The 16,937-nt window shown below is 43.3% G+C and overlaps 1 protein-coding gene across 1 annotated transcript in view; it reads left to right on the plus strand.

Annotated features, from left to right (window-relative positions):
- THUMPD2 (THUMP domain containing 2) overlaps nt 1-7,524 on the plus strand; it is a 174,380-nt gene extending 166,856 nt beyond the window's left edge. The window contains exon 12 of the mRNA XM_029594346.1: nt 5,599-7,524. Coding sequence (XP_029450206.1) covers nt 5,599-5,941 — 343 coding nt within the window. The 3' untranslated portion in view covers nt 5,942-7,524. The remainder of the gene's footprint in view (nt 1-5,598) is intronic.
- The last annotated feature ends 9,413 nt before the right edge of the window (nt 7,525-16,937 follow it).

A 16,937-nucleotide genomic window follows, 5' to 3' on the forward strand; every position in this document is an offset into this window, starting at 1 on the left:
GAGCACACTGCGAGGAACTCACCGCCCAAGGGCGGTGGACCAGAGAAGAGTCAAGGTGGAACATCAACCGACTAGAGGCACGGGCAGTCAGGCTTGCGTGCCTGCGATTTGCCCACAGACTTTGCGACAGAGCGGTCAGAGTGATGTCTGACAACGCCACCACAGTGGCATACATCAATCGACAGGGTGGAACCAGAAACCAACAAGTGTCCCTAGAAATAACTCCCCTGATGATTTGGGCAGAAGCAAATCTTCAGGACATCTCCGCCGTCCACATTGCCAGGAAGGACAACACAACGGCAGACTTCCTCAGCAGAGAAAGCCTAAACCCGGGGGAGTGGCAGTTGTCACCCACAGCTTTTCAGATAATTGTGGATCGATGGGGGACGCCAGCCATGGACCTATTAGCGGACAGGTCCAACGCTCAAGTTCCCAGATATTTCAGCCGCAGGCGGGATCCTCGAGCCCAGGGGATCGATGCCCTGGTACAACCGTGGCCTCAGAGGATCCTGCTATACGCCCATCCTCCACGAGGATCCAGCTCAATTCTCTCTTACGGTCTGGCCATTGAGAGGGCTAGACTGAAGAAAAGAGGATACTCGGAGTCGGTAATAGATACACTCCTCCGAGCACGCAAGTTCTCCACATCACTAATATATATAAGGATCTGGAGAGTTTTTGAAGCCTGGTGCGACTCTCACAGCACCAATTCACATACCGCTAAGATCCCTCTCATTTTGGACTTCCTACAAGATGGACTTCAGAAGGGTCTGTCCCTCAGCTCCATCAAGGTTCAGGTAGCAGCACTGTCTTGCTACGGTCCCAGGAGGGACGGCAGCTCCATTGCCAAACACCCAGACATTTCACACTTCCTGAAAGGAGTCAAACACATTCGCCCGCCACTGAAGTGGCCAGTGCCCTTGTGGAACCTCAACCTAGTATTGGACTTTCTAGCGGGATCCACCTTCAGGCCCCTTCGAGGCCTGTCTCTCCGTTTGTTAACCTTGAAGATGGTGTTCTTGCTGGCCGTATGTTCAGCACGCCGAATCTCAGAGCTACAAGCGCTGTTTTGCCGTGATCCGTTTCTCAGAATCACTCCAGAGGCTATCCATCTTCGCACGGTTCCTTCCTTTTTACCCAAAGTGGTCTCACAGTTTCACCTCAACCAAACCATATCCTTGCCTACCACGGAAGGTTTGAAGAAATCGGAAGAAGGTCAAATACTACGCCATCTCGACATCGGCAGACTACTGTCCAGATACCTGGAAATGTCAGAAGCAGTACGAAAGACGGACCACCTGTTCGTCCTGCACAGCGGGAAGAAGCAAGGGGAAGTGGCCTCACGGCCGACCATCGCCCACTGGATTAAAGAAATTATCAAGGCAGCCTACGTAGAGGCAGGAAAACCACCGCCTCTACAGGTCAAGGCTCATTCTACCAGAGCGCAAGCGGTCTCTTGGGCAGAAACTAAGATGCTGTCTCCTGCAGAGATATGTAAAGCGGCGACGTGGTCCTCCCTCCATACATTCTCCAGATTCTACCGTCTGGACATCCAGGCCAGGGAGGACACAGCATTTGCGAGGGCAATCCTACACGGTCCTCGGGAGGCTCCCGCCCAGTCCGGGAGTAGCTTTTGTACATCCCATTTGTTTTGAGTCCATCTGCTACACGCTAGGAAATGTTGAGATTACTTACCTGATAATCTCCTTTTCCTTAGTGTATGCAGATGGACTCAGCATCCCGCCCGGCTGCCCGGTATACATGGGGATTCGCCGACTCACGGTAAGACATGTTTTCTTATATAGGGCATCCACCCTGCTGGGTGTCGACGCCTTCCGGCTGAGTACACTGGCGGTCTCCAGCTATCATCAATTGGTCAGGGTAATCCTGTTCATTTAATCGATTGGTCAGTCACACATATATCCATAAAAGCTTTTGCAAGGAAGATTACTGATTTGCTACACTTCCTGTGGGGGTATATGTACCCGTGCTGACGTCAGATCCGTCTCCAACTGCTAGCACGAGCACACTATACCCATTTGTTTTTAGTCCATCTGCATACACTAAGGAAAAGGAGATTATCAGGTAAGTAATCTCAACATTTTATTTAAGGCTGTTTTTTTCAAAGCATCCCAGAATGGTGAAGTGGGGCAGTTGACTATTAATTGAAGAGACTTTGAAGACCGGATTGACCGAAAGCACTGTTTTTTCTAGATACATTGTCTAGACCGGTGGTTCTCAACAGGTGTGTCGCGACACACCAGTGTGTCTCCAAGCACTGGCAGGTGTGTCGCGGCTCCCGGTGTTCCACTGTCCCGCTTGTGCTTCCCTTCTCTCTAGGGGTGGGGCTGAAGAATGGAGAGACGCTGCCCAGCACTGCTGGAGGCCAGTCCGGCAGGGCCGAAGAGCAGAGAGACCTGTGCGCTGCCACCGGTGGCTGAAGAGTGGAGACATCTGAGCACCGCCGCCGGCAGGGCCGAAGAATGGAGACGCTGCGCGCCACTGCTGGAGGCCAGACTGGCAGGGCCGAAGAGTAGAGACCTGTGCGCTGCCGCCAGCGGGGCCGAAGAATGTGAGATGCTTTGTGCTACCGCTGGCGGGGCCGAAGAATGGTGAGACGCTGTGCACTGCTGCCGGCGGGGCCAAAGAATGGTGAGACACTGTGTGCTGCCGCCAACGGCTGAAGAGTGGAGACATCTGAGCGCCGCCGCCAGTGGGGCCAAAGAATGGAGACACTGCGCGCCACTGCTGGAAGCCAAGCCAGCAGGGCCGAAGAGTAGAGAGACCCTGTGCGCTACCACCAGAGGCCAGGCCAGCGGCGGCTGATAAGCAGAGGCCAGGCTTATTGGACCAAACAAAGAGAAGAGGCTCCATATGAGCCTGTGTGTGTTTGTCTGGTAGAATGGGTGCCTGGGTGCGTGAGTGGCAGCTTTGTGTGTGTGTGTGAGGTAGAATGAGTGCCTGGGTGCGTGAGTGGCAGCTTTGTTTATTTATTTAAAAGTTTTTATATTCTGCACAGTGGGGTAGAAGTCTATCCGTCTAGGCGGTTTACAAGATAAAACATACACAAAATTGTTACTTACATCAATTAAAATACAATACATTACATTACATTACATTACAATACTAATTTGTGCTAGCAGGATTGGGGTGCATAGTACATAGTTCTTTAATATAGGTTATATGCACGTGTGAAGAGGTGGGTTTTTAGTAATTTTTTGAATTCTCTACGGTTTGCTGTTAATCGAATATGATCTGGGAGAGAGTTCCATAACGTCGGACCGGCTACAGAGAAAGCACGTTTTCGGGTTAGTTATAGGCTGACAGATCTTATTGGAGGAATTTCTAGAGTACATTTGTCTAATGAACGGAGCTGTCTGGTGGGCCTGTATATTCTCAGTAATGAGCATAACCAAATGGAGTTGGCATTATATAGTAAGTTATGTATTATGGACAAGATTTTATATGTCATACAAAATGATATCGGGAGCCAATGTAAATATTGTAGTGTAGGTGTGATATGGTCTCTGCGGGATACATTACATAACATTCGAGCAGTTGTATTTTGTACAAGTTGTAGTGGTTGTATTGTTGTTTGAGGTAGACCAAGATATAATAAATTACAATAGTCTAAAGTGGAAAGAATCAACACTTGAGTAACTAGACTGAAATCGTTTGGGAGTAGTAGCGGTTTAAGTTTTTTCAACATGTGTATTTTGAAAAAAGATTTTTTTACTATTTCAGATATATCAGTCATTGCTAGTCTGGAGTCGGTGATTACTCCTAAATTTTTTGCATGAGATTTTATTGGGATAAGTTGATTCTCAAATGTAAAGGTTTGAGGTGGCTGGTGAATTGAGTCTGGTACTGTTGAAAGATAGATTAAGAACATAAGAAATTGCCATGCTGGGTCAGACCAAGGGTCCATCAAGCCCAGCATCCTGTTTCCAACAGAGGCCAAAACCAGGCCACAAGAACCTGGCAAAACTCTGTTTTGTTTGTGTTTAGTTTTAACCTGTTGTGGGATAACCATATTTTTATTGTTGAAAGATATAGTTGTAATAGAGAGAAGGTTTTAGACCAAGAATCGGTGAATGGGACTGTAAACTGTATATCGTCTGCATATATTTTAAAGTTTAGGCTTAAACCAGCTAGAAGGCAGCATAGTGGTAACAGATATAGATTGAATAGGAGGGCAGAAAGTGCGGAGCCTTGAGGTACACCTGTTGTAGTAGTGTACCAGTCTGAATGAAATTTGCCCATTGTGATTCTTTGTGGTCGATTTGCAATGAATGAAGAGAACCATTGTAAGACTGGACCTTTGATGCCAATCTGGGATAAGTTGGAAATTAAGATATCATGATTTAGTGTATCAAACACTGCAGAAATATCGAGTAGTACTAATATATAATTTGTGTTGGAATCAAAACCTCTGATGATAGTGTCAACTGATGAGATGAGCAGAGATTCTGTGCTATGACCCTTTCTAAAACCATGCTGATTGTTATGTAAAATATTGTTGTCTTCTATGTATTCAGAAACTTGATGTAGTACTAGATTCTATAATTTTTGCAATGGAAGGTAGTGAGGGAATTAGTCGGTAATTAGCTAGATCTGAGGAATCGTAGTTTTTCTTCTTGGGAATGTGTAGGATTGATGTCTTTTTTAGAGAATCTGGGAATATGCCTTGTGATAGGGAGGCATTGACTAGATTTGAAATGGAAGGGGCAGTATGATCTTTCATGTCTCTGGTAAAAAATCAGAACAGGGATTGAAAGGACTATTTGAAGGTTTTGATTTTGACAATATATTGATGATAGTGTTATCATTAATTGAAGAAAATTCGGAAAAAGAACATGCTAGTTGAGGTAGAGTGATTTTCGGAATGGGTAATGAGTCAGATTCTGTTGAAATGTCTTCTGTTTTCTTTCTAAAGAATTTGGCAATTTTGTTGCAAAGATTGTCAGATGCGGTAGATGAAGATGCATTTTGTATTGTCATTAAATCTTTCACAAATGAGAATAATAATCTGGGGTTGCCGTTTGCATTCTTTATTTTTGTTGTATAGAAGGCTTTTTTAGTTTTTATTATTTCTTTCTTGTATTTTTGTAGGTATGTGTAATATTCTTATTTACGTTCTGGGAGGGGATTTTTTCTCCATCTTCGCTCTAAGTTGCGTAGTTTGTGTTTGAAAATTTTTAATGAATCATTATACCATGTAGCCATTTTTTTTTTTCAGAGGATTTCTGAGGTTTTAATGGTGCAGTTAAATCTAGCATTTCTGTTATAGATTATTCCAAAATGATAGCATTTCTGTGACGTCAGAATGTAGGTTCTGATTAATTGTTGCTAATAATGCGTCAATGAAAGTTTCAATATTGATCTTCTTGCAGCATAATATTGCAGAGTCGTAATGGGTATTAATCACGTTGTTTTTGCTTGGTATTTTAATTTTTCCTATAGCTTTTATTAGATAATGATCTGACCATGGCACGGGGGTAATGCCTCGGGTGTAATGCCTCGGGTGTAATGCCTCGGGTGTAAATTGTTATAGATCAACAAGGAATATACTAACTAACTCATTTCTGTAATTCACAGAGTGCTTCGTGTTGGAGGAATTCTGGTTTTGCTGCTCAGCCAAGATCTCTATAACCACATTAATGGATACAGTATTCACAGTCCTAGAATTAACAGAAATTTGAGTTCTGGCAATGATGACATAAGCAAACTTGAAATAGTGAAAAGAACATATGAAGAGAAAATGAAAGGAAGTCCAACAGAGATATTGTCGGGAATGCAAGAAATTGCACAAGAACCTTTAACTAGTAAAATGACCTATTTTGGATCTTTGATGCCAGTGGAATTCCATGGAGTTAGTCTCGGAGTAACTGAAGCATTCATATACAAATGGAAAAAGATTTCTTCTGCAGGACTTAAATAATGTTACAGAATTGTATTTGATTAAACTGTCTACATAGTGACAGTCTGTGGATACTTTTAAATGGACTTTGTATCAGTTTTCAGATATGAAGTAGACACACAGTTCTCATTTTGAAACTTGCCACAAGTACAAAGCATCTGCTGATATTTTCACCTGCTTTTTCAATGGAAAATAACACATGCGGAGTTGAAAATGCAATCCATGCTTGCTTTTATCCCCTGATCTAAACAATCCCCCAGGAACATTTCTTGTAAATGAAGTTATGTGCTGTGGAGGGCAATGTTCAGACAGCTAATTTATGCACATAAATTGCATTTGAAAATTTTGTTCCCCATGTGGGCAATGACTGTATTGATAACCTGAAGATGCAACATAGCACCTCCATGATTATCTGACAACAGTAAAGTAAGATTTTTAAAGCGTATTTTTCACCAAACTTTGGATCTTTTTCTTTTTTTTTTTAAAGAGGAGCAAAAGGGAGAATTTTACTGGGCAAACTAAATAGTTTTTTGTTTTTTTTTTTATAATTTACTGAAATAAAAGCCACAGGTGTCAGTGTCTAATTTCACAGAAATTGTGCTGTTCAATTTTTTATTTATAGATTATATAATTTCCAAGATAACGTTCTTAAGAAGAATGAGCAAGTTGAGAAATGCACTAAACCATAAAGAATGCAAAGGAAAGAACACACCCCGCACACTATATAAGTCCACATTGTTGGTTAAAAGGCAGAGCAATCATTTGAAACTATGAAGAAAAATGATTAATAAACTATACAAATGAAAAAGAATGCATACTCTGGCAAACGCAACACCTAATTTTGCTGTAGCAGAGGGTAAATGGCAGTTACTCCTCAGGTTTGACACACTCCTCGTTGCAATCACTTGGAGAAGACCCTGAGTTGGTTTATCACTTAGGAAAAACACTAGTTGTGAAAGCTCAAAGAAAACATATTTAAAATTATGATACTTAAGGCATTTGCAATTAAATTTAAAAAAAGTATAGCCCCAATGTGTAATACCCATGGTTCATTGGTAGGAACTGCTTCCTTTTCTTTTGCATGGCCTTTGCCACATCAGAAAAAAATCTAAACTTAAAGTTCAATAACAGCCTCTCTCTGCATTTGAAAAATAACCTCATAATCCAATCTCTATTGAACCCCAGTAGAAAATTCGATACCAAGGTCAAGGGATATCCTGATATTCTACAGAGCTCTCCAGAAAGGCCATTAAATTCAAAGCTTCAGCAGAAATGGAAGATAAGTCAGGCTCGCCCAAGATTTAAAAACTCCTGGATGTAGGCAAATAGATTCACCGTGGAAAGTGGTAACATAGTTTTAGGGTTAACCCTCAAATTTTCTAGAAATATTTTAAATATCTCAGAGCTATTTTATCAGACTTAGGAATGTCTTAGATTTTTTTTCCATTTAACCATATTTTACAAGTTTTCCAGTTGCTTATGAAGTAGTATAGATTACCAAAAAAGATTAATCTGTCTGAAATTTATCACATTTGCTCTCCAAAGTGTTCAGCGTGCATTTTAAAACTAATAGGCATTGTCGCACATTAGCACGTTCTCTGAGAACAAGCAGGATGGTAGTCTTCAAACATGAGAATTTGAAATGAAATTGGCCATAGAGGTAAAAACTCATAATAAAAACTTTTTAAAATATATCTAAAGCACGAAACCTGTGAGGGAGTCGGTTGGACCATTAGATGACCGAGGGATTAAAGGAGCTCTTAGGGAAGATAAGGCCATTGCAGAAAGACTAAATGAATTCTTTGCCTCCGTGTTTACTAATGAGGATGTTGGGGAGATACCAGTTCCGGAGATGGTTTTCAGGGGTGATGAGTCAGACGAACTGAATGAAATCACTGTGAACCTGGAAGATGTAGTAGGCCAGATTGACAAACTAAAGAGTAGCAAATCACCTGGACTGGATGGTATGCATCCTAGGGTTCTGAAGGAACTCAAAAATGAAATTTCTGATCTATTAGTTAAAATTTGTAACCTATCATTAAAATCATCCATTGTACCTGAAGACTGGAGGGTGGCCAATGTAACCCCAATATTTAAAAAAGGCTCCAGAGGCAATCTGGGTAACTATAGACCAGTGAGCCTGACTTCAGTGCCAGGAAAAATAGTGGAATCTATTCTCAAGATCAAAATCATAGAGCATATAGAAAGACATGATTTAATGGGACACAGTCAACATGGATTTACCCAAAGGATGTCTTGCCTAACAAATCTGCTTCATGTTTTTGAAGGGGTTAATAAACATGTGGATAAAGGTGAACCAGTAGATGTAGTGTATTTGGATTTTCAGAAGGCGTTTGACAAAGTCCCTCATGAGAGGCTTCTAGGAAAAGTAAAAAGTCATGGGATAGGAGGCGATATCCTTTCGTGGATTACAAACTGGTTAAAAGACAGGAAACAGAGTAGGATTAAATGGTCAATTTTCTCAGAGGAAAAGGGTAAACAGTGGAGCGCCTCAGGGATCTGTACTTGGACCGGTGCTTATCAATATATATATATATAAATGATCTGGAAAGGAATACGACGAGTGAGGTTATGAAACTTGCGGATGATACAAAATTATTCAGAGTAGTTAAATCACAAGCAGACTGTGATACATTACAGGAGGACCTTGCAAGACTGGAAGATTGGGCATCCAAATGGCAGATGAAATTTAATGTGGACAAGTGCAAGGTGTTGCATATAGGGAAAAATAACCCTTGCTGTAGTTACACGATGTTAGGTTCCATATTAGGAGCTACCACCCAGGAAAAAGATCTAGGCATCATAGTGGATAATACTTTAAAATCGTCGGCTCAGTGTGCTGCAGCAGTCAAAAAAGCAAATAGAATGTTAAGAATTATTAGGAAGGAATGGTTAATAGAACAGAAAATGTCATAATGCCTCTGTATCGCTCCATGGTGAGACCGCACCTTGAATACTGTGTACAATTCTGGTCGCCGCATCTCAAAAATGAATATAGTTGCGATGGAGAAGGATGGAACAGCTCCCCTATGAGGAAAGGCTGAAGAGGTTAGGGCTGTTCAGCTTGGAGAAGACACGGTTGAGGGGGGATATGATAGAGGTCTTTAAGATCATGCGAGGTCTTGAACGAGTAGATGTGACTCGGTTATTTACACTTTCGAATTATAGGACTAGGGGGCATTCCATGAAGTTAGCAAGTAGCACATTTAAGACTAATCGGAGAAAATTCTTTTTCACTCAACGCACAATAAAGCTCTGGAATTTGTTGCCAGAGGATGTGGTTAGTGCAGTTAGTGTAGCTGGGTTCAAAAAAGGTTTGGATAAGTTCTTGGAGAAGTCCATTAACGGCTATTTATCAAGTTTACTTAGGGAATAGCCATTGCTATTAATTGCATCAGTAGCATTGGATCTTAGTGTTTGGGTAATTGCCAGGTTCTTGTGGCCTGGTTTTGGCCTCTGTTGGAAACAAGATGCTGGGCTTGATGGACCCTTGGTCTGACCCAGCATGGCAATTTCTTATGTTCTTATGGGTGACATCATCAGAGGGAAACCGGTTGGAAATTTGACTTAAAATTTGAGCATGCCCCACTGGGCATATGCAGCCTCCTATAGTACCTTATGTCCACGCAGGGGCCCTTTAGTACCCTATGTCCACACAGGGGCCCTTTAGTCTCATCTTTTCTACAGAGCCCATCAATTATGGATCATGCTTTCTCCTGTTAGGAATTCTCTGCTTCATAAAATTTCAGGAATCTCACTTGCAGGGCCCTGTGTTATTTGTCTTCCCCCTTTAGTCACCTAGGTAAGTTACTTGATTTGTTTGTTTCTTTTTGAATGCCTGTGATGCACTGGTACCTGTGCATTGCAGCAGCATGGGTCATGGTTTATACCGACATTGAATTTTTTTTATTTTGCTGCATTACTTTTCATCTAGTCCCCCTGAAGCAGAAGAAAGACTGTGGCTTCAATAAGTTCCCCCTGTACCAGAAGATCATGTCTATCATGGTAGATGTGTCTTTTGTCTGGGAATTGACCATGATGTCTGGGGTATTCCCTCAGTGTGACTATGACCCCTAACAGAAATTATTTCTGGCTTAACCTAATAGAAAAGCACTTCAGGATTTTTAAGTCTAATCCATTGGCATTTGAAGCAACATCAAGGAACACAGAAACTCTACCGACCACTGGAGGTTCATAGGGCTCTCTTGACATCAAGCTCCGGATAGGACCGGGGAGAAACACCATCAGCTGACTCCTTTCTCCCAAAGAGAGCGAAAGATTTAGCCTTTTCAGTTCCAGTATCGCAAAGCTCCAATGACATGTACTGCGTGAAGGCCAAGAAGCACTGGCATCATTCTCAGTTGATGAGCATTGCTGGGAATGGGGAGTTTTCTGGTGAGAGCCTAGAATCTCCCAAAGTGTTCCTGCAAGGAAGAGAATTCATGCTGTGTTTAATCCCAGGAATTTCATCAGTCTGTGAGGACCAGGTGTCAGCCACTGCTATGGCTCTGCTGTCTCAGGAAAACATGGCCTCCTTTCCTGCCTCCCAGTCTCTGTTGACACTGGCAATGTTTTGAGGAGGAGCCAGATAGGAAAATCCAGGATATCCTGGATCATAACAAAGAAAATCAGTAGCCCTACAGAAAGATGTCCAGTCGATACTGGAATCCATTCTGGCACCTGGCAAAAGGACCCAAATGCTGATTCCTGGAAGAGTATTGACATTGAATACCACAGTACTAATAATAGTCTCCAGCCCACTGGAGAAGGAAGCTTTGCCAGACAACTCACAATTAAGCTCTGGAATTTGTTGCCAGAGGATGTGGTTAGTGCAGTTAGTGTAGCTGGGTTCAAAAAAGGTTAGGATAAGTTCTTGGAGAAGTCCATTAACTGTTATTAATCAAGTTTACTTAGGGAATAGCCACTGCTATTAATTGCATCAGTAGCATGGGATCTTCTTGGTGTTTGGTTAATTGCCAGGTTCTTGTGGCCTGGTTTGGGCTTGATGGACCCTTGGTCTGCCCCACTTGGCAATTTCTTATGTTCTTAACAAGTGTTCATCAGAGTCTAGGCCCCAAAAGACAAGTATTCCCTCTGAGGTCCAGGTCCCGACCCACCAGAATATTTTTAGGGGTATAGCTATGAATCTGACAACTTATCTGTTCAGGAAGGGTCAGCAGGTCTTCCCTTGGACTTCTCTTCTCTGTAGGAAAGGAGAAGGCTCCCATCTGGAGCACCTCTCCTTTGCCAACTTTATTAAAGGACTGGCAGATTGCAAAAAGAGGAAAAGTCCAGAGCTAAGATGCTTGACATCCTTCAATTTGTGGAACCCCCAAGGGATATTATGGCCGTGCCTATCTATGAGATCATTCAGGAGATACAGATGAGATTGTGAGAAAATCCCCTTTTTGTGGCTCCGGTTAAGAAGAAGGTAGATGGCAAAATATTGTGGTCAGAAGGCTCCAAAATTTGAGAAGCAGCAGCTGCCTCACCAGTCAGTGGTGTTCGAATATATTCAAGAAAACCAAGAGGTCAAAAACCCATTTCTTGGTGTCCCAGGGGAAGGACTCTAATACCCTGGACTTGCTTGGAAAAAAAGGTTTTCAGGGAACTATGCTCAATGCCCACAGTGTATTCTTCAAGAACTGATGTATGCAAGACATTCTGAAAAGCACAAAAGTGATAGCAGGTCAGCTTCCCCGGAAGCAACATGATGCATTAAAGTCACTGGTGGACAAGGATATGGAATTGAAAAACACATGATCAGATCAACCTTTGATGTTTTCAAAACGGCATCAAGAATCTCTGCAGTGGGCATTGGCACCCACAAACTCACCTGGATGCAGCTTCAGAACGCCAGCTGGATGTCCAGGAAAGACTTGATGTGTCTTACAGTGGATATACTCTTTAGAGATAACGTCAAGGAAGCAGTGACATATTAAGGATCACTGTACTACGCTTCAGACCCTCTCTACTGCCACTCCTGTTATGCTCATCATTAAATGCAACCCTGATGATGCCCCCCTCCTTAAGTATGAAACCCACTTTGGCCTGAAGCCTGGGGCAGCAGCCTCCCTTAGATCCACCTATATCGGGATGGAGAACCTTCCAGTCCTTAGGCTGCTTCTTGTTATGTTTTCAGGATATCCTTATTGAATATGTATGAGAGAGTTTTGCACACAGAGGGGTAGATTTTCAAAGGGTTATGCGCATAACTCCAAAAACCTGCCCCTGCACGCGCCGGGCCTATTTTGCATAGGCTCAGCGACATGCGTATGTCCCGGGGCTTTGAAAAAGGGGCGAGAAGGGGGCAGGGTTGTGGGCATTGCGCCAGTCCAGGGGCGGGACCGAGGCCTCCAGCACAGCGGCTGTGCTGGGGGATGGTGTGCCAGCAGCCGGCCGGCGCACGCAAGATACGCCTGACAGAGGCAGGCATAAAAATTTTAACAAGGTGGGGGAGGATTTAGGTAGGGCTGGGGGTGTGGGTTAAGGAGGGGAAGGTGGGGGGAGCGGAAGAAAAGTTCCCTCCGAGGCCGTTCCGATGTCGGAGCGGCCTTGGAGGGAATGGGGAAAGCCATTGGGCCTCCCCTAGGGCTTGGCGCGCGCAAGGTGCACAAGTGTGCACCCCTTTACGCGCACTGACTCTGGATTTTCTAACATGCGCACGCTACCGCGCGCATGTTATATAATTGGGTGCACATTTGTGCGCCCCGGGTAGCGCGCACAAATGTACCCAGCGCACGCTTCTCTTAAAAACTACCACATACTGTTTCATTGCATGCTTGCTCATTAGGGGTTATCCTGGAGTCCCAACAGTGTGTGGCCTTCATGGACAAGAGATTTTCTACCCCTGACCAATATAATAACTTCTGTGACACATCTTTACTGTAACTACCCATACACCCCACTAAATCTACCCCTTCTCTTCAAACAAGAAGTATTCCATATCCATAAAACCAATTAAACTATGGAATGTCAACAAAATGGAGTTTTCAGACTTAAATTAACTTTTTACAAGTCACTGCCACAATCCAGTGACCATGGAGAAAAAAAAATAATCCAAGCCACTCAAGAGAGCAAAAGTCATTATTTTCCCTGTAGAAATACTATGTGCCTGGATTTCAGTTTAGTTAATGGCATTCACTAGAGTAGGAGAAAATATACACAACCCACTTTTTTCCATACAGAAGCAAGCAAGAAATAAAAATGGCATATTTACATTTTTAGATTTCGCGGTTGCTTTTTAACTTTCTCAAGCTTTTGCCCTTTTTCTGAACTGCAGCAGAAAAATCAGAGTGCAGAGCTGCTTTAGCTGAGTTGTAAAATAGTTAACAGAATAGTTAACCTTGCTTTCTTGCCAAAAAGAAATTTCATCTTATCTCTGCCCTTAAAAGATTCTTGCAATTATCAGTTTTGGCAGAGTACACAGTGGAGGGAGGGAGAGTGGCGTTGGGGCAGCGTTGTGTGCTTTTTAAATCATAAAACACCCTGGGATTTCGAGATCAGCAAAATCTTTTCAACTTCTGTGCCCTCCAAGCCTTCAAGTGTTCCAACAATTCTGATGTTCTTTTTTTTTTCTTTTAATTTGTTTTCCAGATCATTTGATTTAGAAATTTGTCAACATTTGCTTTATTAACTTTTGATTGCTTTACTCTGAGTTTGTATCCTTATCTTCTCATGTGCCACTGGATCGCACTGTACTGTATCGACCTGAATCTGCACAATGTATTGCTTTTCTTTTTCGTTCTTGGTCAGAATGTTCTGATATTCTTGGATTAGCTTCACTCCTCTCTCAGCCATGTCATTAACTACTACAGTGCTTTTCAATGTTTCCAAACCACGTTGGAAGTTGTCATCTTTCCAAGCAGATGAGCAGTTTTTTTTAGAAAATGTGTGTTTATTGAAAATCTTGAGAAGCACATCTTCGATTCTGTGGAAATAAAATCATAGAAGTGTTTTTCTTTTAAACGGTTGAGGTCTTCACTACTAACAGTGTATCGTTTTATTTGATTTTCTGCATTGCTATCTTCTGTAGTCATCATTATAGTAGCCATTTTTTTGCTTAATGTCTAGTGGAACTTCATCAAAGAATGCGAATGCCGCAATTTCTGGTGATAGATACCAGAATTTTTTCATGGCAGCACTATTAATTTCTGGATCTACGTCCTTATACTCAAATAATTTCAGTAAACAATTGTAATCTAGATATGGAGCTTTCAGATCCAGCGGTGCTAGGAACCAGGCTTGTAAATAGAGTCTGAGAAGAAAATGCATGTTCTTCTGATTGAATCATTCTCTTTTTTTGTTCATTTTAAATTGATCTTGGAGTAAATATATTTTAAAGGCATAAATAGCCTTTGCCATCCACTGAGCGTGGCTCACAGCTCCAGGAATGTTAAACAAAAGTCCATTTGGAGGAGTACCACCGAGGAAGGTCATGGCCAATTCTGCTAATTCGCGGTAATCAACTCTATGCTGTTTATGATGTAACTGTTTTTGTAGAAATGTCAGCATACTGACATGAACATCTTTGGTGACATCTATCCCACTATGGTATTTTTTGTTGTCTGTGGCCGACCAGGTTTCCCTAAATCTTTTAAACAAATTCACATCTGGTCTGGAAGTCACCGATTACTGCATCAAAACTACTTCTCTTGGGGACTTCCGGTGATGACGTCACCAGGAGCGGAGGTGGAAGTCTGAGCTCTGCGGCCCTTTGCGGCTTCTCCCCCCCCCCCCCCCCCCCCCGATTGCCCTAAAGCGGATGGCGTATCGAGCAGCCTTGAATTCGGGAGTCCTTGCGGATCGATGGGACCCCGAAGTTGTCGCTTCTAACTCTCCGGGCAGCGGATGCTGGCAGATTTAAGCTGGGACCGGAGCAGCTGCGGCGCAGCCAAGATGGTGGCCTCCATGTGGTGCGGCCCGCTCTTCTTTTAGTTCTATTAGAAGCCACACAGCGGCGTTTTTCCTTCGGAGGCACATGATCATTCTCCACATGATCATTCACCAGAGTTCCATCAAGCACAGGACCTGATCCTGTGCTTGATGGAACTCTGGTGCGATGTGATTTGTAGGAGCAGCTCCCGAGCCGAGACAGCACTATCATTCAGAGGTACTATAATTGAACGGGGAGCGGGGGCTGGAGCCTTGGGACTATCTTTATTGCTTCATATTCTGGATCTCCTTGCATTTTGGGCCCAGCCTTTTTTTTTTCTGGAGTGCAGCGGAGCTGGACTGCATTAGTTACAGGCTCCCTGGAAGTTTTACATCTGGTCCAGGTATGAAGCTTGGTCTTGAAAGGCTGCTGCAATAAAGGTGGTGGCTGCTTGCAATCCCAGACGTCGCTGTTGCACCCTACTGGCTAATTGGAACTCTCTTTATTAGATGTCTCATGCTGCAATCTCCGGTCTCGCTGACACATTTTGCTGATTACTTGGAACATCTCTTCTCAGATATCTCATACTGCGCTCTTGGGCTTCGCTATTCTACTCCGCTGGCTACTTGGAACTTTTTTTTTTTCCTCAGATATCTTATATTGTATTTCCAGGTTTTGCTGTAACTTGCCTACTTGGAAAACTCCTTCTACGATATCTCATACTGCACTCTTGGGTTTTGCTGTTGCAGTCCGCTGGCTATTTGGAATTCTCACTTTCAATTCTTTCATAAGTGTAAGTCTTCCGACCGGTGTGGGTACTGTTGCCCGGGCCCCCCCCCCCCTTGCTGTTTGAAGGAGGAGGCGATGCGACAGAGAAGCGTGAGGAAGAGTGTCGTCTGCCGGTCCCGCATCCCTGCTGTCAAGATGGCAGAGGCCCCTGCAGGCGCAAAGGTTCTTGATTCGCTGTCTGCAGATGCTCTTCTTCAAATCTCTCAAAGTGTCACAGCAGCCTTAGACCTTCGCCTCACTAAACCTCACAAGCCTTAGACCTTCGCCTCACTAAACCTCACAAGCACTAAAACCAATCCTCATCTCTCTCCAACATCCCCCGTTCAGGTCCTACACCCAATACCCTCCCCTTCTAATGATTCATACAATTTTGTATATAACAAGTGTACATATTTCTCCCTCGAATCCCAATTCATATCTTATCCCCCTGTGTCTGTTTGCACCCTCCCCCTGCCCCCCCATTTGTCTCGACTACCCCCCTCCATCCCTCCCTTTAGTTATTTAGTTATTTATTCTGTTACTGCGTTTATGTTATACACCGTTCTCTGTAAAGGCTACGCCTATATATCTTTTGTTGTAAGTTACTTGTAAACCGGCACGATGTGCAAACGGTTGCCGGTATATAAAATTAAATAAATAAAAATAAATAAATAAAATACAGGCATCTATGGACGACATCAAATCAGCGTTGGAAGGTCAGCCGAAGTGGTTGGATGAAGCGGAACATGTTCTGTCGGACCATGGAAACCGGCTGGGCGAGTCGGAGCGCAGTGGAAGCACTACAAGCTACCCAACGAGACTTGCTGGCCAAAATTGAGGATTTAGAAGACAGAAGTCGGAGGAACAACATCCGTATTATCGGGGTCCCAGAGTCAGTCAAGGACAGCGGGTTGTCTGAATTTGTGGAATCTTGGTTGCCGGGATAACTGGGTCTGGAGTTTTCTGTGATGCCGATGGTCTGTGAACGGGTTCATCGAATTGGAATATTACAGGAAGGAGCGAATAGGCCCAGACCAGTGCTAGCAAAAATACTGAACCGGGTACATAAAACACAGATCATGCGAGCTTCCAAACAAGCGTCCATGGAATTTCAAGGCCATAAGATACTTCTATTCAATGATTTTTCAGCGGCAATGGCGGCGCAACGAAAGAGCATGTGTCCGGCGTGTACTGAGTTGCATAAGCGAGGCATCAAATTTGGGCTGCTTTATCCAGCCAAGCTGCGAGTCTTCCATGATAACAAGGTTCTCTTATTCACCTCCAGAGACGCTGCAGACAGGTTTATAGCTACTTTACCAGCCGCAGGGGAAGAATAACAACTAATTGTTGTAG

This window comes from Rhinatrema bivittatum, chromosome 3 (assembly GCF_901001135.1).
Source record: "Rhinatrema bivittatum chromosome 3, aRhiBiv1.1, whole genome shotgun sequence".
Lineage (NCBI taxonomy): Eukaryota > Metazoa > Chordata > Amphibia > Gymnophiona > Rhinatrematidae > Rhinatrema > Rhinatrema bivittatum.